The sequence below is a fragment of the Chamaea fasciata genome, unplaced genomic scaffold, assembly GCF_029207755.1.
Source record: "Chamaea fasciata isolate MVZ Bird 193981 ecotype frontalis unplaced genomic scaffold, bChaFas1.0.hap1 SCAF_9, whole genome shotgun sequence".
NCBI classification, from domain to species: domain Eukaryota; kingdom Metazoa; phylum Chordata; class Aves; order Passeriformes; family Sylviidae; genus Chamaea; species Chamaea fasciata.
The window spans coordinates 12,443,252-12,468,435 of NW_027094094.1; the positions used below are offsets into that span (position 1 = coordinate 12,443,252).

General features: G+C 43.2%; 1 protein-coding gene across 5 annotated transcripts in view; it reads left to right on the forward strand.

Annotated features, from left to right (window-relative positions):
- Positions 1–25,184, forward strand: part of NT5C2 (5'-nucleotidase, cytosolic II) — a 60,658-nt gene that overhangs the window by 29,373 nt on the left and 6,101 nt on the right. For 2 of the 5 annotated variants that reach the window (XM_066190994.1, XM_066190995.1), the window contains 9 exons: positions 432–505; positions 17,436–17,553; positions 18,913–19,008; positions 20,301–20,392; positions 20,586–20,643; positions 21,887–21,980; positions 22,975–23,028; positions 24,161–24,244; positions 24,979–25,020. In XM_066190994.1, coding sequence (XP_066047091.1) covers positions 432–505; positions 17,436–17,553; positions 18,913–19,008; positions 20,301–20,392; positions 20,586–20,643; positions 21,887–21,980; positions 22,975–23,028; positions 24,161–24,244; positions 24,979–25,020 — 712 coding nt within the window. The other 3 variants (XM_066190998.1, XM_066190997.1, XM_066190999.1) reach the window with 3 other exon arrangements.

A 25,184-nucleotide genomic window follows, 5' to 3' on the forward strand; every position in this document is an offset into this window, starting at 1 on the left:
TTATTCACTGAAACATTATTTTATTTTCGTTTGTACTTCTTACTAATAATTTGTTTTAATCAGGCGAATTATATTGCTTTGCATCTACTGCTTCCAGTTTCATATCCTTTGAGGTCTGAATTCTGCTTCAGGAAATTTTGCACTTCTATTCTTAGGAATTTTTGCAGGTCACATGGAAGGCCATGTGTGTGTGTGCATGCATGTGTGTATGTCTTTGGACAGCATACCAATAATTAGAATAACTCCACAAAGCCATGGCTTTGCTTCAGGAGAACTCGCAAAAAATGAGACTTGACTCTGTTTTCAGGTATATTTGCTGATTTTGACCTATGGAAGCCAGGCACCTTGACAGTGGCAGAATGTGTTTGTTCTAAAACGTGAGTATTATGAAAATGCTTGTACCTCTGGTGATATTTCTTCTCTCTTTTCAGGGTCTTTGTAAACAGAAGTTTAGCCATGGAAAAGATAAAGTGCTTTGGTTTTGATATGGACTATACACTTGCTGGTGAGTATCTTCTTAAATTTTTTGAACACTGACTTAGTTTGGAATATTGTTTCTTGCTGAGCAAAAAACTGCCAAAAACTGATTGGGCTATTCTACTTAACAGGTGCTTCTTCTATTAGTAAATGTGTCTTTCCCTATTCATTCCATTTTCATTTTAGGCATTTCCCTTAAATTTGTTATCTGCGAGCTGTATTTGGTCACAAGCCATGTTAGTGTGGCACAGTTTCAGGCGATCATGGGTGTTGAGAAAACCACAGCTCAATAGGTCTGCTTCCTTAGATGCCGCTGTATTTTGACAATGCCCCTTGTGCATGCTTGGTTTTAAATAACAAGGTGATTTCTTTCATCCTTGGTGCTTATAGCAGGCTACACCTTTGGCCAGCAGGTTCCCCTCTGTCCTGGGAGAATCATTTTTGAATAGGTTTTCCTCTTTCCCCTTCCTGGGTTAGCCACATCAGTGACTCATTTCGAGAAGAGGCATGGCAGGGGGAGTGCCTTGTGTCAGCTGAACGAGTTAATTCGTAAAGCTTTGCCTGTTCTTCGTGACAGATAAGCTTTGGGAGGTTGCATAAGATCTTTTAGTTTCATAAAATAGTTTGCATGACTTCTCCATCTTTCAGATACTCAACAGGCAAGTTCCCTGAGACTTTTGAAGAGAGGAAATAAAGCTACCATTTTCTTAATAGTCACACGTCCATGTTATGTATTTTAAGGAAGGAAAAGATGAAAAGCTCACTTCCACTTTCCTAGGTTGTTGTGTCACACAGGCTGTAACTGAGGATGTCATGTACTGTCCTGCCTTCTTTCTCATTACCACTTCCAAAGTTATAGATAAAAAGTTCCTATCACCATTAATATTTCAGTTTAGAGTTGTTGTGTATATGAAATGTGAGGTAGAGTGTCAGGGTCACCTAATAATAGGTTAATGCAGTATGTCAGCTATGGTCATCTGGTTACTGTGTACTGAGAAGGAATGAGAGATGAGTAATGTGGCTGGGGACAGCATGAGGGTCAGAGCCAGGGTCAGAGGCTAAGTGAAGGGCAGGAAGGTTTCCATGGTTCACCTTCAAGGAGCAGTTTCGGTGACTATGACAGGTAATTGCAGTTTATATTTAGATCAGTTCCTTGTGTTCTTTTATCTACAAGGAAGTAGTTACATATGAAAGGTTTGGTTGTTCAACACCTTATTTATACATCTGTTTAAAGTTCCTGCCACTTTTTAAGTCATGAAGTATATTGTTGTTATTCTGTGCCGGATATGACTGCAGGCACGTGCTTTCTGTTTGTGTTTCTCAGCTGTGACAGTCTTATGGCAGTGCTTTTAAGGGGTGCATGAAAAACAGTTGCTAAAGAATAAATGCTTAAAAGAAAAAAAAAAAAAAAAGAAAAAGTTGTGGGTTTCACTTTAGTAACAGAAAAACAACTTCTGTGCCTTTTGCAAAGTGGTGGCACTTCCCAAGGACCCAGGTGACCCCAATGGGGCTGGTGTGGAGCATAAAGTTTGTTGCTAATTTTCATCCTGACAGAAGGAGAGCTTCAGCACTGTCCTCACTTATCTGACTATTCATTTTACACAAATGTTCCTTTTTCTTGTAAACACAGAGCAATTGTGTTGTTATCCACAAAATGGTGCTTGATTTGGTGAAAGATAAAAATGTGAATGTTTCAAGCACCCTAAAACAGTACCAGGGTTAAACCTGGGGCTTCCAAGGCTAGAAGATCGCAGTGCTCCATTGAGCAGGCAAAGTCAGTGCATTCAAGGGAGTTGAATGACAGGGTGTGAGGCAGAAAAAGAAATGGGATGTGGTCTAAGCAGAAAACTGGAAATCTGGACCCCTCTGGGGTAAGCTGCTGTCCTGTGACTTCTTCCATGGTACAACAAAGATAATAATTGCAGATAATTTCACTAGGAGTTGTGAGAATGCAGTTAGGTTGGAAAGCCTTTTGCAGATGAAAAACATTATGACTGGTAAGTACTATTTCTGTTTTTTCCACTGAGACTGGAAATTAACTTTTGAAATTACCTGATTATTTTCTTATGTCTCAGAGTCATCCTTTCCTTTCCGTGTGGGCTTTTCTTATCTGACCATTATTAGCTATTTATAGCTTTCATACAAGAAAAAAATACTTATCCACTGCAGGGGCTTTAGAGAGTGCACTGTTAGAATATGATTACAATTATAATAAATTAATTGGAAATTATAATGAAGAAGTGGGACAAGTGAAGTATTACAGTAATATCCTATGATTAGTGTATTCATGAGACCCTGTTGTGTTTTCTGATTGGTCATGTTATCCTTTACTCACTCATTCACATGGACATGCTACTCGTCTTGATTAAAAAAAGAAAGAAAAACAATGTAAAAATCCAGTTTGTGTGTAATTTAACATCTGGAAATGGTATCTGCATACCAGATGGTGCATGCTGAGCAGAAGCCTTTTGGAGACCGTTCAAAACACGTAAATAGGCCAAGGAAAAGAACAGAAGCATCTCCAGTGTCATTAGCTCCTCATCTAGTTTTCTGCATTTGTACTTTCAGACATTGCTAGGCCACTTTTCTGTAAAGCTTTTCAAAATACCCCAAGCACAATCTTCCTATTCAACGACTTAAGACAGGCAGAGTCATTGACCTTGCCAAAATCTGTATGTGACATCCCCTTCTGTTGTGTACTTTCACATCAGAAATAGACTGATGACAGTCATACATTTGCCATCTCAGAAGAATGATTTTGATACACATTGAATTACCTGTCTTGTAAAGAAGTACTCCTGTCGCATCTCTTGCTTCTTTGCAAATCTATGACCACTGGTAGCACCAAAAGTCTTCCTTGGGAGGTGGTTCAGTATCGGGAAAGTCAGAATCATTTTGTGTATTTTGAACTTAAGAAGCTTGAGACAGTTTTATTCTTGTACCTTATCAATTTAAGGACACAGATCTACTTACAATAACCATCTTTTCTGTCTAGAATAATCTAATTTTGGTAGGGACATGGCATTTCCATTTTGAAGTCTGTAGTAACAGCTACCATGCACACGCTGCAGTGATCGTGTTCTACTACCAGCATGTCTGAGAATGTCAGCTTGCCAGCTGAGAGCAGTTTTAGTATCATCATGTTACATTGCACATAAAGTACAGTTTCATGTGTTATTTGATAGAGTAGTATTTCTTAGAGTTATTAAATTAAAGAACCATTTAACTCAGAATTTAAAAGAATTCAACGCTGTCTGATACAGCATTTCTGCAGTGGTTTTGTTCACTTTCAAGCCAAAATTAGGTTAAACTTCGAATTTTTGTAAATGACTCCTGTGTTCCCTGATTGTGTTTCTCTCTTTCCTTGCATAGGGTTGAGAAATACTGTTAATGGTTGGGTTGGGCAAACAAAGTCTTTTTGTGTAGAAGAGCCTGAAGGTTTTAGGTTTTTCTTCTGAGAAATGATGGCCCTTAAATAGCTGAATTTGTAATCACAGTGATTACATCTACAATTAATTTTGATTGCTGGGCAAATAAAATGAAAGGAAATTGAAATAACTCTCACAGGTTTTAGGTTTCTTGTTTTCCCAAGGATTGTTGTTGTATTCTCATGGGGTGAGTAAGATCTCTTACGTGTATGCAAACTCCCAAATCTCCCTAGGTTAATGTTCTGATGCGGTGGTACTAGAGTGTCAGAAATCTGTGTTATGTACAAAACTGGCTGTCCCCTTCCTATTCAGTCTGTTTGGGAATCACATTCAGTACATAAAATAATGAAATTTTTTAAGCTGGGTGTTTCTGGGAGGCAAGTAGAAGGAGCAGGAAGAAGAGCAGGGGTTGACTGTGGTTGGTGTGCTTAGTTAAGTAGTTGCTGTTTGAAGTGTTGCAGCGGTTGACACCAGCCAAGAGTCATCAGCTATTTCAGCCCTTGCTGTTAGTGGAGGTTAAGACAAGTTTCTGTGATGTTGTGCAGCCCTTCATTCCCTGCCTCTGACCTTGCTGCCTGCCAGCCTGGGAACGAGGCCCTGGCAGTTCCCTTGCTCCTTGGGAAGCCACGGCATTACACCCATGGCTGAATTTGCTGTCAGAGCAGAACTGAGAATTATTGAACAATTCCTGTTTAAATTAGAGAGATTGAAGGTCCTTTTGTAGTTACTTTTTGTTTGCTAAATAGTAGTTTCATTTATTATCTGAATTATTCATCTCTGCTTATTCATCCAGCCAGAAGATCAGGTCACTAAAAGTTCTGGTCTGCCTGCCTTTCTTCACCAGTACTGTCAAAACTGCCCGTGCTTTGGTAAAGGAAAATGTTGCATGCAATCCAAAAGGTTCACATCCTTCTCTGTTTTGTGCTTACTGCTAAGTGCAGAAAGTAAAATAAAGGTATGTCAGTGGAGAGTCTTCACTGTGACACTCACCTGAGCCTGAGGAGCTGGTGACACACATTGGAAAGGCAGCAGAGAGAGATTGGTTTCACATAGCATTTTATTTGGCTGCTTCCTGCTCAGTGTGAGCTACACTTAATTATTAGATATGGATCCAAATAATGCAGGAGGCCTTGGCATTACCCGCTCTTAAATGGGACAGGCTGCACAATGAGGTGATGGATAGATGTCCCTTGACAGGGACAGGAGCAGAGCTAGAGCAGTGGGGTTCCCAAACTGGCTGTAATTTCACACTGGGCTGTTGGCAGATGGAGAGGGATAGTAAGAATTACAAATTCAATTGTGCTTGAAAAGATTCCTCTGTGACTACTCTTCTCCAAAAGTTACGGCCTTGTTGAAAGTTTTATCTTCTGTCTGAAGTAGATAAGAGGTAATATCAGCAGACAGGATGCTTTCATTTGTAATGCTTTTCCTCTGCTTTATTCATTGCTGCTTCTTGTTCTCCAGCAACTGATAATGAAATTATCAATGGCTGCTGAAAACGGTTTCAATAAAAAAAGAGGGGAAATGAGGCTTGAAAAATACTGGTTTTATTGGGTGCAAATGTGATTAATGCAACATAATCTGATTGGAATATAGCTTGTATCCTGGAAACACTGCCAATTTAATGCCAAGGTTTGGTGCACTGCAAAGATTTTATTGCAAAATGGCTTATGCTTTCAGCTTGTAGCATTTCCCTTCTCATCACATGGGAAAAGATATGGGGAAGACGGCTTTAGTCTTTCCCAACTCAATCCAAAGTGCAACGTGCATAAACAGGTTTTGCCCTTTCCTCAGGCAAGTGTTCATGTCAAAGCCATCCTAGCAATTTGGAAGAGGGAAATTTTTCACACCCACATCTTATTTTTGAAATGCTTTTCTTTACCTGTTGACTCCGGAAAAGATACACTCAGCCAGAAGGTAGAATTGGATTGTTGCTGCATGTGATCTGGGAGAAAAGGTGGCAGCAGAATTGAGAGTTGCTTCTTCAGCCCACCTACTATTTTTACTTTAGCTGAGTCTGTCAGGTTCCTGTGTTTCAGTTTGCACAACTGAGAAATGGGACTCATGAATTTGTGCCTTGTATGAAAACCTTTGGATTGCACAAATGAAAAACGAATTGTAGATGTGGGAGTTTAACGCATGAAAGATTGAACTGAATACTTAAACTACTGAGCTTGTAATGTAAACAGCTCCAGCCTCTAAGAACATCAGTTCAGATGCTGTCATTGTCTGTTTATTAGTGCTGAACTCTAATGCAAATGTTTTAACGAGGCTCTACTGCTTATGTTAAAGGTTTGTCTTTAGTTTCATCATGATGTAAGGACTACAGGCTTTGAGGCTCTTTTGGGGAGATACTAAGCAGTTTTGCTTCTTTCCCAGTTTGATGGGTAATGCAGTTCTTTGTGTCATACAGAAATAATGTGGTGGCTGGAGAAAGGAATTGGTAAATGTGCAGGAGAAGCCTTCCAACTCTCCTAGCCAGAACGGGAGATGCCCTGACTGTTGCACATCTGCTGTCTGGCTTTTCACATTTGCACATTGCCAGTTTGACAGGTGCAGATTTTGCAGATTTCAGAGGCTGGTTTAGCCATTGGTGTTTTAAAGCTAAAGGCAGATGGAGAAGCCAAATTGTTCCGAGTATGCTTTGAGCTGGATGTCTTTTCAAATACCAGTGCAGTGGTTATTGTCCCTGCTCCCTTTGTGTTGTTGCTCTTCAGAGCCTGACCATTTAAAGCTGTGTAATGAGCAAATGAGGTCTGGAGCTGTGGGATCTCACATGCTGGCTTTGGGAACGAGGAGTGGAGAAAGCATGTGTTGCTTGCTCTGTCCCAGTAAATCACTGACTGACAAACTGCTAATCTGCTGTCTGTGGATTCTTGAAGAATCACAGTGATAAACAGAAGCTGCTGAAAGAACGAGTCTTCACAGTGTAAGGAAAGTTTCAAAAGCTGCTATATTCTGTTTTCTTGCTCTTAAAAACATGATGATAACACCAAGCTGGGTCAGCAGGCTGTTAGTATACCAAGGCAAGCTCTCATCTTCTCAGACGATGAAAATAGGGAGGCATTTTTCAATCTAATCGACCCCCTTATCTAGTAATTTTAATACCACAACAGAAGTACTATTAAGTTGCAAATACCCTTGTGATGACTCAAACAGCTTACTCTGTAGGAGGAACCAAAGCTGAGAGTACAGGAGGCTTTAACTCTGAGATCACATGTGTGCCATTGCTTTGTGAATGCCTTATTTTAGCACTACAGAAAAACTTCTGTATGTGGCTTCTTGCCAGCTTGGGCACTTGTACTGCATCTAAGCCCAGGTGCACACTGTTAAACAAATGTGTAGCCTTGGAGGCTCACTCTCTTCAGTAAATACAGAGAAAAATAAGAAGCTGGATCTGTTTGGACACTGATAAGCCTGAAAAATGCCTTAGATGTACTGTATTAATGACTACTAGGCTGTTAAGTAATTTGTTTCTTATTTCTAGATGCTAGCAAATGATGTTTGAACCTGAAGCCCAAGCAACTATTTCTTCCCTGTTCATAAGTCTTTATTGAAGAACTAAGCCCGTATTTTGGCACAGTAGTTTGTTTCCATGGAAATGCAGGGATATTTCCAATATGGGATTATAACTCACAGTGGGCTGTGTTTGAGAGAGGTAAATTGTGAAGGCCATTTGTTAAGTACAAAAAGCATTCTCTTGTGTCGGGGAAACTGTAAAAATTTCCTGTGAAAGAATAGATGACTCTATAGTGATTTTTTAAAATATTAATCCAGTGCAAAGGAAAGTTATATCAACTATTAAAACAGACAAACTGAAGTTTCCTTGAGATGCAGTCTGTCTGAGTTGCTTCTCTCAACATGCACAATGTGACCTCAGTGCTTCTGTTCTTACCTCAAGCCATTCATTTTTATTCAGCAGAAGAAATCTTTCCAACACTGAGCTCTTCTCTGCCAGCCTCTGAGGCATATTCAAACAGCCCAAATCTTTGTTACATCGAAGGCAAACAAAGTGCAACAGCAGAGAGATAAAAATATCTGGAATTTACCAATGAGAGCACTAATAAGCCTGCTTTGGGAAGAGTTAAAGCTGATGATACTTGACAACACTTGTTTTTATACAAGTAGAAATGCAGCACTAGAAACAACGTGAAGTGTAGACCCAGCGATTCGCAGCCAGGCTGCACATACAGTGCTGTGTCAGTCCTTGAAGCAACAACAAATCCTGTCTTTACACACCCTGTTAGCATGCAGAGCGGGAGAAGGGGTGCTGATACAGTTCCAGGTTAGAGGTTTCAGAGCTGAGAGCTGTGCTGTGCGCTTGGGGATGTTTGCAGGAGCATTAGAGGTAAGGAATTTTCCACTGCTCTCAGGCTGCAGTGGGTGCGTCGCTGCTCTATGGGCTCTGCTGCGGCTGGGGACTGCAGAGCCCTGGTGCTGCTCTGTAGGGGAGCTCTGGTTTCCACCCAGAGCCCCGTGTTTGGCATCATCAGAAAAGGGTACAGTGGAGCCACTGAAGCTCACATCCAAAAGATTCAACCTTCTGATGGTTAGTGACCCTTGCCTTAGTTTCTGTTATCCGATTTACTGTCAAAAACATCTGTGGGCACAAAGGCACTATGCAAGATCTGGCTGCTCATGCAGGGCAGAGCAGCTTGTGTGTTAAGCATACAGAAGTATTCTGGGATGCACCTGGAGGTTTTGTCAAGGTATTGTTTGCTGATCACTACAAATACATAATTTTTAGTGAAATAGAAAAGGCAAATTAAATATGGAAGTGTTCTTAAAGCTCAGCTTTGTCTTACTGCACAGGTCACTTCTGTGTTTGAAAAGGTAAGTGAAAATTATACTCAATATAGCAGCAGTTTCTTCTCATTTAGACTGAAAAATTAAAAACTCAAAGAAACAAACCAATGTTTGTTTCAAACCAGTGTTTGCACCCATTTTGTTTGGTATTATGAAAAGCCAGTTTAAATATAGGCTGAAATGCTGCAATTCTGCTTTCCATAATACCGTGCATTTTTGTTTATGGTTTAGTGCTTAAAATCAAACCCCAGGAGTCAAGAGGACTGGAGTCTGTTCCTAATTGGTTTTCAAATCATTTTGACTGTAGACAAACTCTTTATGGTCACAGCTCAGCCGAGTTCATAAACAAATGACAAGTCACAAGTTCACCACATTCCTGATTGAAACCATATGACTCGTCCCATGGGTTTCATTTGGGATTTCTTGTGGTTGCAATCAGGCACGTTTACCACTTAGTCAGTTTGTTTACAGGCACTGAACTCCCAGGTCAGCACAGCACTAAGGTGCTAGACTCCATTGCCTGCATGCAGGGCACAGGTTTATGTGGGCAGAGATGACCCAAACCACTGCTGGACACACCAGAGCTTTAAATAGGAGTGGTTTTCCCTTCATGTCCAGTGGGGATACTGTGAAGTGCCTTCAGTACCTGTGGCAGGAGTTGAGGGGTAACATTTGATGTGTTGTTGGAAAGAGAGACGCAAGGCAAGGGGATCTGGAGGTCTGTGCTTCTCCCCATTCCTGGGATTGCCAAGCCAGCTGAGTGTTTCTACAGAGGGTCCCACTTTACAGGTACCTCTGCAGGGTTTCTAGTTCTCATGGGAAAGAAAATCCTCGACTTCATTTCCAGTGCAAAGTGACAGTGCCCTGCCAGGCTGTGCAAGCCAAGCGTCAGTCTGGGCTCCCATCAGAGCTGAGCAGTCTGACTGCACTGTCAAAACTGAGGGTAGTTAACACCCAGGTGTGAAACTTAAACATGACTTTTCAGATTCCTTCCTGTGTAAGTAATGAATTATTTTAACATGGAGAGCAGCATAGCTTGAGAAACCTTAGCATTCCCCTTTTGTTACATTTCAGTGGCAGTGCCTGACGATACCTGCCTGATTAGAAAAGGCCCTGTAACACAGAGGTTGAAGTCATTAGTATGCTGAGGTAGAAATCCTCCTCTTTTCTGCTTGTATATGAAAAGTGGCATTGCTCTGTAACAAATTTCGAAGATAAGATACCCTGAAAGGAGGGTCAATGAGTAGAGGTCAGATAGCATCCCTCAGTACCTGGTGACTTCTGGGGATCCTCAGACCTGTGGCCCTACAGCTGAGACAGACTTTAGTATGAGGAAAGGCAGTATGTGAAATGCTTGCCTGGCACTTAGAAGTACATTTAATTTGTATTGTTATTTCAGTGGGATTTGGGTTTTAGTTTAGTCCAGTGTCCCAAACACCTCCAGGACTAGTCACTGGCTGTTTCCCTCTGGATTCTCAGCTGGAGTTGCAGGTCAGGTGATCAGAAGTGGCAGGGGATGAGCATTTGGAGCTTGTGTGAAATAGCCAGTGGTGTGGTTGTCGTGAAGGGGTGGCTGTCACAGACAAAGTGTAGTGGACACTGAATGCCGGCTTTGGGGCCAAGTGCAGAGGAGATATTGGCAGAATGGAGAGCTCTGGGGATAGATCTATCCTGTTGTGGGGCACTAAAATCTCATCTGATAGACATTGTTGAGGCAGGATACATAGATATTTGTACTGTTACAGGGAATGGGTTTGTAAAAGGGGATCTCAGTCCTCAAGGCTTTAACTAAACAGGTTTTGTCAGTTCAACACTGATATAAATCTACTCCTAACACATGCTTGGCAAACCAAACCCACTACACATTACTTACTTGTGGTGCAATTCAGAGCAACACTTTGATCCTGCTCTTCAAGTCAGGTTTGTGTAATTTCAGAAATGTATTTGTACAAGCTTAATTATGCATGTTGAGCCTGAGATGTATAAATCTGGATACCAGCTCTCCACCTGCCCATGTATGTCCCTAACTGCCTGATTTGCATGCCTTACTCACTGGAGACTAGGCAGCAACTGCAAAACCTACTTTTAGCTATTTTACTTTCATTTCTTCAAGACTTAGTACAAAGTAGTTGGGCTGCATTTCCTGTGCTTCAGAGAAAAGGCGAAACCGTGTGCATTATCTGTCTACATTTTGGCTTATCTGTCTTGGCGTGGCCTCTGGAGAACCCAGAGACTGGGTAACATTTCTGAAGATTGAGTTAAAGCTTTTTGCAACCCTTTTGGAGGAGGTCATCACCTCTGGTTTAAGAAATACTGATCTTATCTGGACACCTGAAAGTCAACAGCACAGACAATGCTCTCAGCACCTGTGTGGGGAAGGAGTGGAGACAGTGTGTGCCCAAGGGATCAGAGCAGGAATGCACCACCTGCAGGAAGCAGCTGCTCCTGTGAAGTGCCCTGACAGTGTGGGTTTGTTTTCGGGGGCATCTCAAGCACCTTTCGCTGGGCTGCTTTTGCCTTCCAGCTGGGAGGAAAGGCAGGTGAGGAACTGGCAGATGGAAGGGATGAAACTCCTTCAGGAGGTGGTAGGGCATCATAAGAGAGCAACAGATGGGGAAAAACCGGAGACAGGTGCAAATGGTACTTCAGGTCATCATTTAGCGATCCTGACTCTGCCTCTCTGCCTGGGGGAGATGCCCTCCCTGCAGGCTTCTGTTGCAGCAACCTCCTGTGCTCAGTTTTCCCTTCCTAAACGAGGGTTCTGGTGGAGGGGAGCTGCTTTGTCAAAGCTGCCTCAGTGGTATGGGAAATTAGCGTGTTGTCGCTGTTCCCAATTCAGGGCTTTTACCAGCACCAAATCCATTGTGATTGGAAATAAAATGGCAGGCAGGACTGCTTGCAGGTGTGCGGTTTGAGACAGCAAATACATCTCAGAAATGAGAGACTACTGAAGCAGTGCAGAAAGGGGTCATTATTTTAACTTCAACTCCTGCTTCTCTCCCAAGATCCATGAGTACTTTGCAAGAAGTGTTGGCAAGCCCTGGAACAAACCATGTTACATCTTCAATGGGAAGCTCCCCTGCCTGAATCTGTATATAGGACAAACGGGAAGATACAGGCAGCCCCTAAAAGGCTTTCTCCTCCCCACAGGTTAAGCAGAGCCATCACATGCACTTCAGCTTTCCCCAGCTATTCATTTTGAAACAAAACAGGCTTTAAACGTTTATTTTCAGAGAAGCCTTCCAGGTGGTCTGCATACTTCTGTGGGTTATTTTTGCAACATCATTCCAACCAGTTCAGCTTTGTATTTAGTGCAAATTGGATCTCAAAGATAATTCTTGATTACTCTGTGTATACCTGTAAGTTGGAGAATATCTCCGGTGTTCTCCCTGTGTGTGCTTGCAGCAAGAGCACTGCAGTGCAGCTCTGTGTGCAGGTTTGGTGCTGGTTTATCCTGTGGTGCTTTGCCTATGTAAACCCCAGCAGAAACGTGTCCAAGGGTACGTTTAAATGCAGACACACACCACAGACTGACCCGGTGTGCAAGGCTCTCGCTGGGAGCACTTTCAAGGTGTAGGGCAAAATTCTCTTCTCAGGTTCCCAGAGTAGCTCCTGACTCAGTCTCCTGCATTGACACATGCAGGCGTTGTATGGTGTGAAAGAGAGTGTCCTGAAAGGAGTAATTTGTCACTGGCTGAAGAATGGATCATAATGGCAAAGCCCCAAAAAGAGCATGAGACCTTTCCTTGAACCAGTTGCTCTGAGAGAAACATGAAGGATTTGGATCACTTGGGCAGTGTGCTTGTACCCTCTTCCTCCTAATTATCCCTAAGCTGATGATCTAAGACTGCTTTGTGGATATGAGGACAGAATTTTGCCTGCAGGATGCACGATTACCAACTGTGCCTCTTCTGTAAATCAGTTTTAAGTGTATTTGGAATAACTGCCAGGCCAGCTTCTGAGCTTACCAGTGGACAGAGCTCCAGCAGACACAGTCCCACATGGCACAGAGCTGTTGCAGTTTTAAAATCAGTCTGATTTTTTTCTTTAACAGGGGAGTCCAGTGTAACTCCGTCAAGCCTGGAGTGACACTCTGAATCTGCATCTGCCTCATGTGAGTTAAAATCCTGGCAGCAGCATTTTGCATAAGCTGGAGCCTCTGTAGAGAGCTTTTTTTTTTCTTTTTCCTTTTTTTTCTTTTTATTTTTTTCCTTTTCAGGAAGGCTATAAAATTGTAACTGTATGTGTCTTGGCAGCAAAGGTAAACACAGCCACACAAATGCATGAGAATTGCATACCTTACTGCACAACCCCTGCTCATTCCAGACCAGCTTCCCTCCTAGCACATCCTGTGTCAGTCAGGGATGCCCGCACTCATCACGGACCTGAAGGCTTGCAGTGTTCACTCCGGGGTACTGCTTTTTGCCTTTTAATGGTGTATTGTTAAGCCAAATAATGGTATTAAGAGGAAGCTGGAATGCTGTCAGCTGGCTTCTGGTTTGTTTTTTTTTTTTTTAAACCTTTAGTTGTTTTCTTTCCACCCTGGTTGTATAATCCATGAGCACTGGGTGCTGACTGCCCTGTGCTACTAAAGCATTTGGCTGTGTTGGAACAGGACTATTAAAATAACAATTCCTCTGGACCCGGGGACTTGGCTTTGTGGCAGAGACATGGCCATCAAGCAGTAAGAAAAGAAATCAGAGTAAGTCGTAGCATGTGCTTTGGTTTTACTGTCATCCCATGTGTGTTGGGCAAGGATGGTGTGAAAAAGTGTTTGTGGCTCTGCCTCCTCCCCTGTCACGGAGCTGGGAATGCTCGAAGACTGGGCCCTTCTCAGCTGGATGAAAGAGCTGGGCACGGGAGACTGCATGGCAAATAGCTGAATTCGTGATGTTGCCATGACACACAAACTATCTCCATCAGAGGTACCAGGATTCAGCAACCAGGTCTGAGGGAGGGGATATTCCAGCAAAGTTTAAAAACATGTTTTCATCATGCAGCTGCAGAAAAAAGTATTGATCTGTCCTCTCTACTCTGTTTCCTCCCAACTGCCTGAAGACATGAGAGAGAATAACCAGCCCTGAGTACAATACTGAAAAAATGGAGTAACACCTGTAACTGGGGCATCTGCCCCAAATGTGCTGCCAGAGTTGCAGTGATGTCAGCCTGTCCATTCTTGATCTGAGGAGGTGGATGGTTTATTTGCCCGGAGGAAGCTCCTGTTACTCAAATAGGCTTATGAGAAATGTCAGGGGGTTGTGGCTTATTCCAGTTGATGCAGCCAGTGCTGTGGTGTAGGGTGCTGTCAGGGTGGGCTCAGGGAGCTCTGTCTCTTCCCAGCTGTGTGTCTAATTAAAGCAAAGTTTATCTGGAACAGTAACTATGCCAGTAACTAGAGAACATTTATTGTCCCTCTCACGAGTCCAGTTTCATGTGTCTCTGTTTAGTTCATGTGTCGAGGAGAAGGCTCTCATTTTCCAGATATTGTGGAGTAGTAGAAAAATAGAGGTGGGATATGAGGCATGAATGAGCTAATAGTTTAGTTTCATTCAAAGAGACATCAAGGAAGCAAAATCTGGGGCTTGAGAGGTAAGGGGAATAGCTGTCTCCCCCAAAAGAAAACATTTAGATTAATCCTAATTAATGTACTGCCTCAACAGAGACTTGGGATGATGAAGGCTGAGGTTGATACCTCTTCTTCAGCCTTTTTCCCAGTGGTGCTTCAGCTTGTTTCCTTAGAGAGTTAAAAGGAGGTCTGTAGTGATTTTCTAAGACGAAGAGGCAAATGCAGAAAGAAATAAATTGATTGAGGGTCTTTTGTGAGCAGCTGACTTTGTGTCCTACACAGCTGTTCTCTGGTGGAGTGTTAAAAAGATACAGAGATTGCTTATCAGAAAGCCCTACAGTTTCTCTGGAAAGGCTCTGCTGGAGCTGTTGATGAACCACTTCTGCTTTTCCAGAGGAGATGCCAGTGTGCTCTTGCCCAGGTTCCTGTCTGGGCAGCATCACCATGGCTGGTGAGTTCAGAAAGACCAGGGTTTCCTCAGAGAAATGTTTTGTTTGGAAGTGATGTGTTATGGATGAAGTTGGTAGCATGGTCAATTTCCCAGGAGGCCAAGAAGGAGAATGCAGCACCTTCATGGGCAGAGCGGGGGACTGGGGAGCTTTGCAGAGCTTTCACATTCTGAGAATATGTGCAGGTGTACTTACAAGAGTTTTCCCTGGGAAGTGCCTTTACTGTCCTGAATCAGAGGAATTCCTTGTTCCAGATGATGCTCTGGTGTCGCTCTCACGATTTTGTTCATCACCTAACTGCCTATTGCTCCCTCCAGCTCTAGCTCACTCCCCAGAATTGCCTTGTCAGTCACTGCTTTACCTTCATTAGCTGTGCCTTTTGACTGCTTATTCCTATCTATAGCTCAATCAATCCTTCCTTTTCTAAAGGATAGAGAAGACTACATGCATTGAATGTTTTATCATGTTGTTGTTGATGTTTGTCATTGGTGTAATATTGCTTGGAGATTTCGATAACTGCTTTATTGACTTCAGTTATCTGTTTAAGACCATTACAGGTTTGCTTATTACATTTTTAATGCTGTTGAATGGGGGAAATTAACTCTTGGGATTCTGGTGCTTTTTAGGTTATTAAGAGAAACAAGAGCCTCTGTTCTGGGTACTGTGATCTCAGTCTTCTGACAGTCTTGTTTCATCTGAAGTCCTAGCCTTTTTTTTTTTTAAGTATTTTATTTATTTTCTTTCTTCTCTCAGGTTAAACTTCTCTATCCCACAGTGTATATATATGCTGGTGATTACTGGGCTGTATAGACAATGTGTATTAGTATATATCATGAGGCCCACAGATGTGTTAGATCTCTCTCAGGAAAAGCACTCTGTCCTGTAATGAGTTTACTGTGTAACTTGCACATTTTCAGCTAAATTTGAAATATTCAAGTGTTGGAGGCAGTTGGACCCCTTGAACCCATGGTAACCCTCATTGCAGTCAAGGGTTGTATTTATTTATCTTAGTACCAGTTTAAGACAGCAACATTATGGTATCCCACTCCTAAGGGGAAGGGAGCACCCAGGATTTGTAGGTGCTCATGGTTGAAAGGAATGACAAAAGTCAGAGGGTCCACAGCAGCTTACAAAGTTTTATTAGTGTATTACACTTGGCATGAAAATTGGGATGTTAATCCCTGACCTTCTAGTGTAAGCACACAACAGTGGGGTTTGGATGGAGGGGTAGGGTAAAAGGGAAGAGAGAAAGAGATGAGTTAAAGAGGGGAAGAGAGAGAGAGAAAGGAAGAAAGTGAGAAAAGGAGATCACCAGTCCTGGCAGCAGCGCTGATGGGGTGTCTGGTGTTCTGGGGCACACGCATGCCTGGGCTTTGTGGGGGTATCTTTTTATAGACAATTTTCCCCGCCTTGAAAACAAGGCTCTTGCTTTCTATGGAAATTAGTTACCATGTGCACTCCATTCTTCCAGACCTTCCTGAAAACGGGTCGGAGGGTCTTGGATGGTCTTGATCTCCCCCATACAGTCCATGCCCACTTCTTGACCTCATTCCTGCACTTGAGCTGTGCTGTGCTTATCTCTGGGAGCCAGAACAAGGACGTTTGCCCCAGAAAAGTGCTGCCCTTACCTCCACATAGCCCCCTTCTCCAGCCACATCCTGTTCTTTCTCACAACATGTTATTACCAACAATCCCTGGCTGTTATTAGCAACAATCCTTGGTCAGCTTCAGGACTATCCGGCTGTCTCAGTGTTTGAAACATGCACATTAGCCCCTTATCTTCTGGGCTTCTGCAGACATGCAGTGAGCGTAAACACACTGGCAGAGAAACCCTGTGATTTCCATCTGTCCTGATTGCCTTTTAGATGTAATTTAATGATCTGATTAAACAGTAACATTTTAAGTACATGGGAAGGTCATTTGCAGGAAGAAGCGAGGCCTTATGGTAGGAATGACTTAGTTGAACAAGTCCATTTCTTTCGGATGGAGCAAAGGGAAGGTGTGTGTCCCAGGTGAGCAGCTCCTCTGACACGTGAGAGCAGTGAGCTTGCTTAAAAAAGTAGCATTTTGATGCACAAGGGTAATAACGAACAGATTTTTTGCAGTACCATATGGTGTTATTAACAAACAAATCATATGTTAACTTGACAGCTCTACCTTCACACTAACTTAGTCTGCAGCAAACATTAATTCCCCTGAGATGAAATCTGGAGCAATACTAAGCTTTGGGATTGTATCCAGAGCAGTTACAGTAGCACAGAAGTGGTGAATTTCAGGCTTTCTAACTTCCAATACATGTGCTCCTGCAATTTATTGGTTTCTTTATCAGGTTTGCAAAAACATAGCAAACCAAAACCCTGTTGGAGCAGATGGAACAGGGAGTGTTCATGCATCTGCTTAACAGGGCAGCAGGGAGAGGAGCTGCTGTTTGAAATACATTTTTCCTGATGCAGAGAGCTATGATAAACTGATGGATATTTCATCTGGTGTACTCTGCTGCTGAAATTCAAACTGCAACTCTGCTTCGCTGCAGCCCTGGGGCAGGAGCTAATTCCACCATGCTCTGGGCTGGGGGATCCGAGGCATCGAAGGAGGGAATGGTATGTGGAGGAGGGAGGAGGGAGAATGGGTACATTACTTTTAATTGCCTTCTTGTTTAACCCCTCAGCTGTTTTCAAATTTTCTAACTGAAATCTCATCTTGGTACAGTGTATAAATCCCCTGAATACGAATCTCTTGGATTTGACCTGACCGTAGAAAGATTAGTTTCCATTGGATACCCTCATGAGCTGCTCAATTTTGTGTATGATCCTGCATTCCCTACCAGGTAAATGACTAACAGATACTGAACCCGCCTGCTCAAGGCCTCGAATACTTATTCTGTGGAGTTCACAGGCAACCTGTGAGGCCAGGTTTTCAGCTGTGGATGTGAAGCCTGTGGCTAGCCACAGATCATGGGGAAGGGAGAAGACTAATCCAGTATGTAGGGAGCCTTTGCACACATGAACCTGTCTAAAAATAGCCCTTCAAAGCAAAGACAGCAGAGACACAATTGGATTGGGAGTGAAATCAGAATCAGGGGGAGAAGGAGCCATTACTGTCCAAGAGGCTGCTGGGATGTCTCAGAACATTTTTCTTTAATGATTTTAATTAGTAGTGTTGTGGTGTGTAAGACATCCTGAAAATTAAGCTGACAGTAAACAAGAATAGAAATGGGACCAATCCAGTTCTCTTGTCAAGATGAATCAAATGTCAAAAGCATTTGATTTAGTAACTTTTTGATTTTATAACTGCACTAAGGTAATGGTGCAAAATTGCTAAATTCCTGTATTTTGTCTTTTGGTGGGAGAGGTAAAAAGGGCATCGTTTGTTTTGAACAAAGCTTTCGATCTAACTGCACCTTCAAGTTCTTTTCCACTTGTGCCTTTGCTGGATTTTGCTTCTTGGACTCCTTTGGAGTTTCTTTACAAAAGACTGGACCCGAGGGTCTGTTGATTTGTTCCAGTTTCAGTTTGGCAGCCTCCTTCCTTCCCTCCTCTCAGCGTGTTTTACACTGAGAGTTGCTGCTGGCTGTGCCCTTGCCTGTAACAAGGCATAGCCCCTCACAGACCTGTGATGAGAACTCGTTAAATCCACTACCTTCATCCCAGGCATGGGACAGAAGGAATATCTCTCTGGGAAGGCTCTGTTCTCCAGATGCAAGCTGCTAGATAAATGAGACAGAGTTTTGCCGGAGTCAGAACCGGGCAGGTCCAGAGTGTTTTGCCATGGTTTCACATGCCATCTGGCTTTGTCTGTGACAGAGCCATGAAAAAGCTGAGAGAAATTCCTTTATCACAGCTCAGTGTTCCCTGCAGCCTGGCAGGGGTGTCAGGTTTGTGACCCCGTAGAAGAGTTCCACTGCTCCCCTGGTAGAGGCACAGCTCAGCCTCTCGGGTTAAATGCTTTTGGGGCTGTGGGGAGCAGGTCAGGTGTCTCTCTCCTGCCTGGTGATGCTGGGCTCTGGTTGCTCACCTGCTGCCAGCTAAAAGGGACACTAGGGACCCCATCTGCCTCATAACAGCAGCTCTATTCTGATGCCCCATGCCAAGTGAGCAATGCTGTTCTAGAGCTGTTCTAGCTGCTGTTAAAATGGTCACCCCTTAATGTACTTGCTTTTTCATATCCTAAATTGCTTTCTTAACAGAGGCCTGGTGTTTGACACCCACTATGGAAACCTGCTGAAAGTTGATGCCTATGGGAACCTCCTAGTATGTGCACATGGCTTTAATTTCCTCAGAGGGTGAGTGCAGATTATTGCCTGTTCTTTTTGATTTAATACACTCTATTGTGTCAATTCTCAGGGCACCCACTATATATGGAGTTGCAGGGATTCTACTAACAGCAGATAATGTGTTGGTGTTCCTACAGCTCCAGGATTAGCTGTGGATGAATTGAGGGTCTCAGGTACAGCAACAGCCCAGATGTTTACAAAGGAAAGGGCTGTGCCACCACAGGCACATCCGTAGTGTGCTGGGAATAGAGGAATGTGTGCTGTAGGGATGAGTTGATGGGATCATCCAGGGGTTGTTCGCCTGTCCTGGCACAGTTTAATGTCAGCAGCTTGTCACTCAGGACAAAGCCATTGCATGAGGACCTGTGCCCCATGAGACTGTCAGCTCCATAGCCATTGCTAAGAAAGTTTGAGGGCCTGAGCTGGCTTGGGATAGGAACAATCTCGCTCTACCCCTTAGTGTTTCTGACCTTTGAGGGTGTCAGAACTGAGCACTACATGCCATTTCCTGCAGCCTTCCCTGGCTGCTTGTGTTTCTTGTCCCAAAGAAGGTGCATTAGGAAGCAGAGAGGACTTGCAGTGCCATGTTCCTGATGTGTCTCAGCAAATCCCCCTTCCCACGTTCCTGCTGCAGGGCATACGAATGGAAGGCAAGGCAAGCTCAGGGGCCCCAGGGTGACAAACTTTGTCATTGCAGGCCTCTAACTCCTTGCATCAGGACTCCAAAATTTAGAAAAAAGCCCTTATATGTGCACTCAAGTTCCTCTTTGAGCCTAAAATGATCTTTAGTAGCTCCAGAAATTAAGGACACCAGAATAATTATATGAGTTCAGTCATTGCCACCCTGTTGATGAATTGCAGAGGGCCCCAGGCAAGCCTCCTGCAGCAGAGCCCTGCATGTCTCTGGCTGAGAGCTGCTGGGAGAGTGGAGAGCAACACATGGAAAGTGGGGGAGAGTTTAAGATAAGCAAAGTGCAGATGATTTAAAGCATCCTCCCAGCCTTCAGCATGGGGCTTAAGGTCGAGCCGTGGACTCTGGTCCACTGTGTGGGCTCTGCTCCGTTTGCTGACTCAGGAATGAGGGCTTTGTCCTGGCTGTGCCGGAGTCAGTGTGGCCCAGGGAACACCCCTGGATGCACTTTTGCTCTTGTGCCAGCAGTGCATGTGGGGAAGCTGGGTGGCGATTAAAGCACAGCAGAGTTTGGTTAGCGGGCCGTGCTACAACTCCATTTTGCAGGTCAGCACAATTTATCTTCATTATGTTTTGTGGTTTCACTCTTCTCCACTTTATTTATTCTCAGGCCTGAAACACGGGAGCAATATCCAAATAAATTTATCCAGAGGGATGACACAGATAGGTTTTACATTTTGAACACGTTATTCAATCTACCAGGTGAGTCTAATGTAAGCCAACACAGGCCTCTTTCTGTGCCTTTTAAAGCCTCTAAAGCTTTGCTGATGTCGTACTCTGCTTTTTTGTTTGGGTTTTTTTTTACATGAATTTTCTTCCTTTGGGCACAGGGTCTAAAGTTAGCTGGCTGCATGATGTCATCCTTGTCTTATAATCTCACTCTGTTTCCTTGCAGAGACCTACCTGTTGGCTTGCCTGGTTGATTTCTTTACCAACTGTGACCGGTACACAAGGTTCGTATTCCCTTCACTTTGAGGTGATGATGGAACAGTAAGATTGTTATTATTTTATGCAAGAGCAATACAGCACAGATGGACCTGCTCTTAATATCAGAGGAGGCCCCTCAAGTGGTTTTGGTGGGCCTCCTATAATTTTGTGGTGCTGACTTGATCTGTGTGTACAGCAGAGGCTGGTTATGGAGGTTTCCTTTACAGGGTACAGCAATACCAACATACTGATTGATATTGGTATTTGGGGCAGCTTCTAGGACTGCACACTTTTTACAGAGTGATTACAGGCGCTTTGAACCTGTTCATTTTGAACCTGTGTCCATTGGAGCCATGTCTGAACTGGAAAGGCTGAATTTCCTCAGCCAGTTACCACAAGTCCTTCACGTGGTAGTAAAGGACATTGCACACTTAGAGGTGCAGTGCTCAGTGTGGTATAAAAGGCTGTTTGTGCAGCATGAGTATTTCCCTTGCTGTCAAAAACATATAGGCATAAAAACAAGCTGTGGTTTGAACAGGCAAATGTGAATGCTGGTGTGCTGCTCATCACCTCATGTGGTGGGTCATCTTTGCATAGATGTGAGTGGAAGGCAAAGGTTTAATGTGATTTCACCTGGGAGCAGAGGAACTGTTTATGCTGGCAATCCATCAGGTGAAGTACCTTTTCTCAGGAGAGGCATGATGATTGCTGTCATAATAAATACAGCTCTGTGTAAGCCTCCTTGATTTCTTCTGATGCAAGCTGTCATGCTGTCTCAAAGATACCTCCAGAGTATCTTGTAATTTCTAATGTTAATTCTAAGTGTTCAACATAGAAGCAGTTCCTTCTTTCAGCAGCATTACATTTAGTTGATTTCTGTGACACTCCCTTCTTTAGCTCTGGAAAGAGGAAGAAAGAGCACCACTCTGTTTTTTCCTTCAGTACCATTCATCTTCTGTTAAATGCTTTTTTGCAGTTTTCTGCAGTCTTTTTACCTTCTTGTAATGTGGGTGAGAAGTAAGAGTTACAGTCACAGAGAGCTGGAGTACTACTGAGGAGGCACAGACATTCCTGGGTAACACACAGCTCCTGTAAAACTGTGGTTGTAGCCTTCTTTCAAGTTTGGGCTGCAGTAAAGTAGTAGATAAGAAACCATGATGGTCAGATGAAAACACAAGCTCCAAACAGCATTTTGAACTGTCTCGCACCTTGGTGTGTTTCTTACCTGCTGTGACTGGCTGCTAAAATCTCTCTTCTGTCTCCTTACAGCTGTGAAACAGGGTTTAAGGATGGAGACCTCTTCATGTCCTTCAGAAGTATGTTCCAGGATGTCAGAGATGCTGTTGACTGGGTTCATTACAAGGTGACTGCAAGCACTCCGTGGGATGCCTGTGGTTGTAACTGGGTTGGAGGGGCTGGTTTGTAACTCCTGAGTTCAGGTGTTCTTTGCCTGCCCTGGGCAAGGGTCCTGCTTTGCCGCCTAGTGAGCAAATAATAGATTGCAGTTGGATGGGAGTAAGTCAAGATCTCAGCTGCGCTCCTAGTATGGGAACATATCTGGCTTGGCTTCCTATTCCTTTTTATTGTGCCCAGATTTCATTTTTGTACTGTAATTCATGGGTTATTTAGAGCATGATTCAAGTCCACAGCTTGTACATTGTCCTAATTATTAAAGCAGTATTCTACTGCAAACTGTTTACATTGGCACTATCCTGTGTTGTCTAAAAAGTACTGGCATTAAAGAGAGAAATAGATCAGCTGTTCTCCAATCAGAGAGAAGCATTTCATCTTCTGCACACACTTGTGCACAAATTTAGAATATAATTTTGTGAGCATTAACATATGTTCAAAGACCTTATTTTCTTGTTCTCCCTCATTCAAGCAGTCTGTTGGGTGGGATGGAAAACCATCACAGAAGAACTCTGCTCACAGTTGTACTTGTGGTGGTCCTTTTACCCGTGCAGAAGTCAGGAATCTATTTTTCTTTCCTTATGCAGTGTTGTGTGATACATGTTGGAGTTGACCTTTGACTAAAGCATTATGGTCAGTGTTGGAGACAGGTCGTTAACTGTCTTGTTTGGTATGGCAAATCTATTTTTTGTTTGTTTCTATTGTATTCCCTTCTGAAAGGGTTAAAATGCTGTTGAAGTGGATTATTTACCATGGTGAGGGAATCGATGGATCACAGAGTTTGTGATGGTCCCTGCTACTCAAAGCCTCTCATCTCTAGAGTCACTGGTTCAGATTCGCCCTGGTTTGTACTTTCACAGCATTTTAAAGTGTGAAAGTTGGCATTACTTTGTTGTCTCTTACATCATAAGTTTCTGTGACCTCACTGGGTTCTGTTTCTATTTCAGGGATCACTTAAGGAAAAGACCCTTGAGAATCTGGAGAAGTACGTGGTGAAAGATGTAAGTGTGAAGTTACTTTACTTGTGCTATGTGACATTCGGTACTGACTAAGCAGGCAAGAAATAAACATGCTGATTTGCTTTACTAAATCACAAAACAGATAAGGCTGTGATTTCTATTGTAATAACCAAAGACAAAGTGGAAAGTTTGGATGCAGCCTTTATTCTGAGCCAGTCATCCACATGATTTTGTATTGATGTGCACAGTTTTCTACATAAAATATAAAAGCCACAGGAAATGTTATCAAGGTGAACACACTGGCAAAGCTCATGTTGTTTTTTCAGTGGTGAATGTGAATGCAACTGTCTTCCCCTGCCCATGTTTTTCTACCCAAGCAAACCTCTCTTTAAAAAGCAACACTAGAACTTCTTTTTAGCCACATGAACCAAAAGTTACACTTAGCCATGAGGGACTGAGGGAAAGATCCTGAAAGACTCACCAGTGTCTAGTCTCTTGATAATCCCAAAATATGTGTTCAGCACATCTAATTGAGCAAGCTCCAGTGGTTCCTTTACTCCTGCCACCTCTGCAGTGTACAAGGCCCCTCTGGACCACTTACGGAGTAAGTATTTTTTAGTTTAGATGAGCTCTGTGGTAGATTATTGCTTTAAAGCAGTTAACCTTGTTTCTAGTTACACGCCTACAGAATTCTTAGGTAACTGTTCAGTGAGGTAATCAGCTATTTTGGCAATGGACTGAGATTTCAGATTCAATAAAAATAGCCCCAGGAATAAATTCTCCCTAATTTGAGGTTGGAATTATAATGCGTTCCAACTTGTGGCTCGTGAGCTCAGATTTCACCTGCCTCTGGGCCCATTTCGGGAACGGACTTGGAGCTGGAGCAGATCGGTGGGAGCAGCACAGGGTGCCTGGCACTGTGGTTGGCAAAGGCACTGCAGCCCTGCTGAGCCCTTCCCCCTCGCCTTCCTCCCCTGGGCTGTGCTCTGGAGGGGTTACCTGGATGGACCAGCAGCTTTCCTGGCTCTGGCCAGTGCACAACACGTGAGTTTGCTTGCTCGATGGTTTGATTTGCCTTTTTTTTTTTGTCTGGTGGTATCATAGTTGAGTGTTTTTCGCATGATGAATGTCTGTAACTTTGGTGTGTGACTTGGATGTTCCCCTTGGCTTTCAGGGGAAGCTGCCACTGCTGCTCAGCCGCATGAATGAAGTGGGGAAGGTGTTTCTCGTCACAAACAGTGACTATAAATACACAGACGTAAGTGCTGCTTGAATTGTTGGGTTGGTACATCATGGAATAAGCATAAGCCAGCCAGTCATTGGGATGGGTTTTGATGGGACATCTTCTGGTGGAGAATCGTGTGTTTTCTAATCTGTGAGTAGAATGGGTTAGTGGTGGATGCAGATGAAATCTTGAGTCACCTTTTGTCATCCTGGTTCTGGCGCCGAGCTAGTACAGGCCTGGTTTAAGCCCCTCTGTGCTTCACTCAGTTCCTCAGCAATTAAAAGGCTGTAAGGGAAAGTGATACTCAGTTTTGGATTTTAGCATCCTTTAAAATGCAGACTTTCAGGTGAGATAGTGTGAGCACAGACAGTTCACCAAACCAAGGTCCTGGAGAGGTCTGAGACCCAGGAAGGGCTGTCTGCTAAGCTGAGAAATAAACATGGTTACTTCCAACTCCAGGTGAATGTCAGGATGTTGCAGCACTGCTAATCCAAAGATTTATGTGCCATTTTAAAGCGTTGCAAGATATGCCTGAAGCAGTGTGCGGTTTTCTGAGGCAACTATGTTATTTGATTATAAAACCTACTGGTTTAATTGCTATCATTGTCCTGTTCCAGTCTTTTTGTCTCCAAATCTTATGCTGACTTCTGTGTAAATTCTAAAAGTTCTGTAATCTGAAAAGATAAAATCAGAAAAGTATGCTTTTATAAACTACACAAATGCATGCTTAAAAGCACGGATTTGAATACTTTCTTTCTCTCTTTTAGAAAATTATGACTTACTTGTTTGACTTCCCACATGGACCAAAGGTATGTGAATTCTAGACTGCGGTTTCAGTAGACACTGATGTGCCTAATTATCTGTGTAGCTGGAAAGCATTTTAATCCTGCTTCATCGGCTGCATGGGATTAGTTGCTTTAATCTGGTTAAAATACACTTGCTGTTTTGTGTCCTGTTTGAACGGGATCAAAGC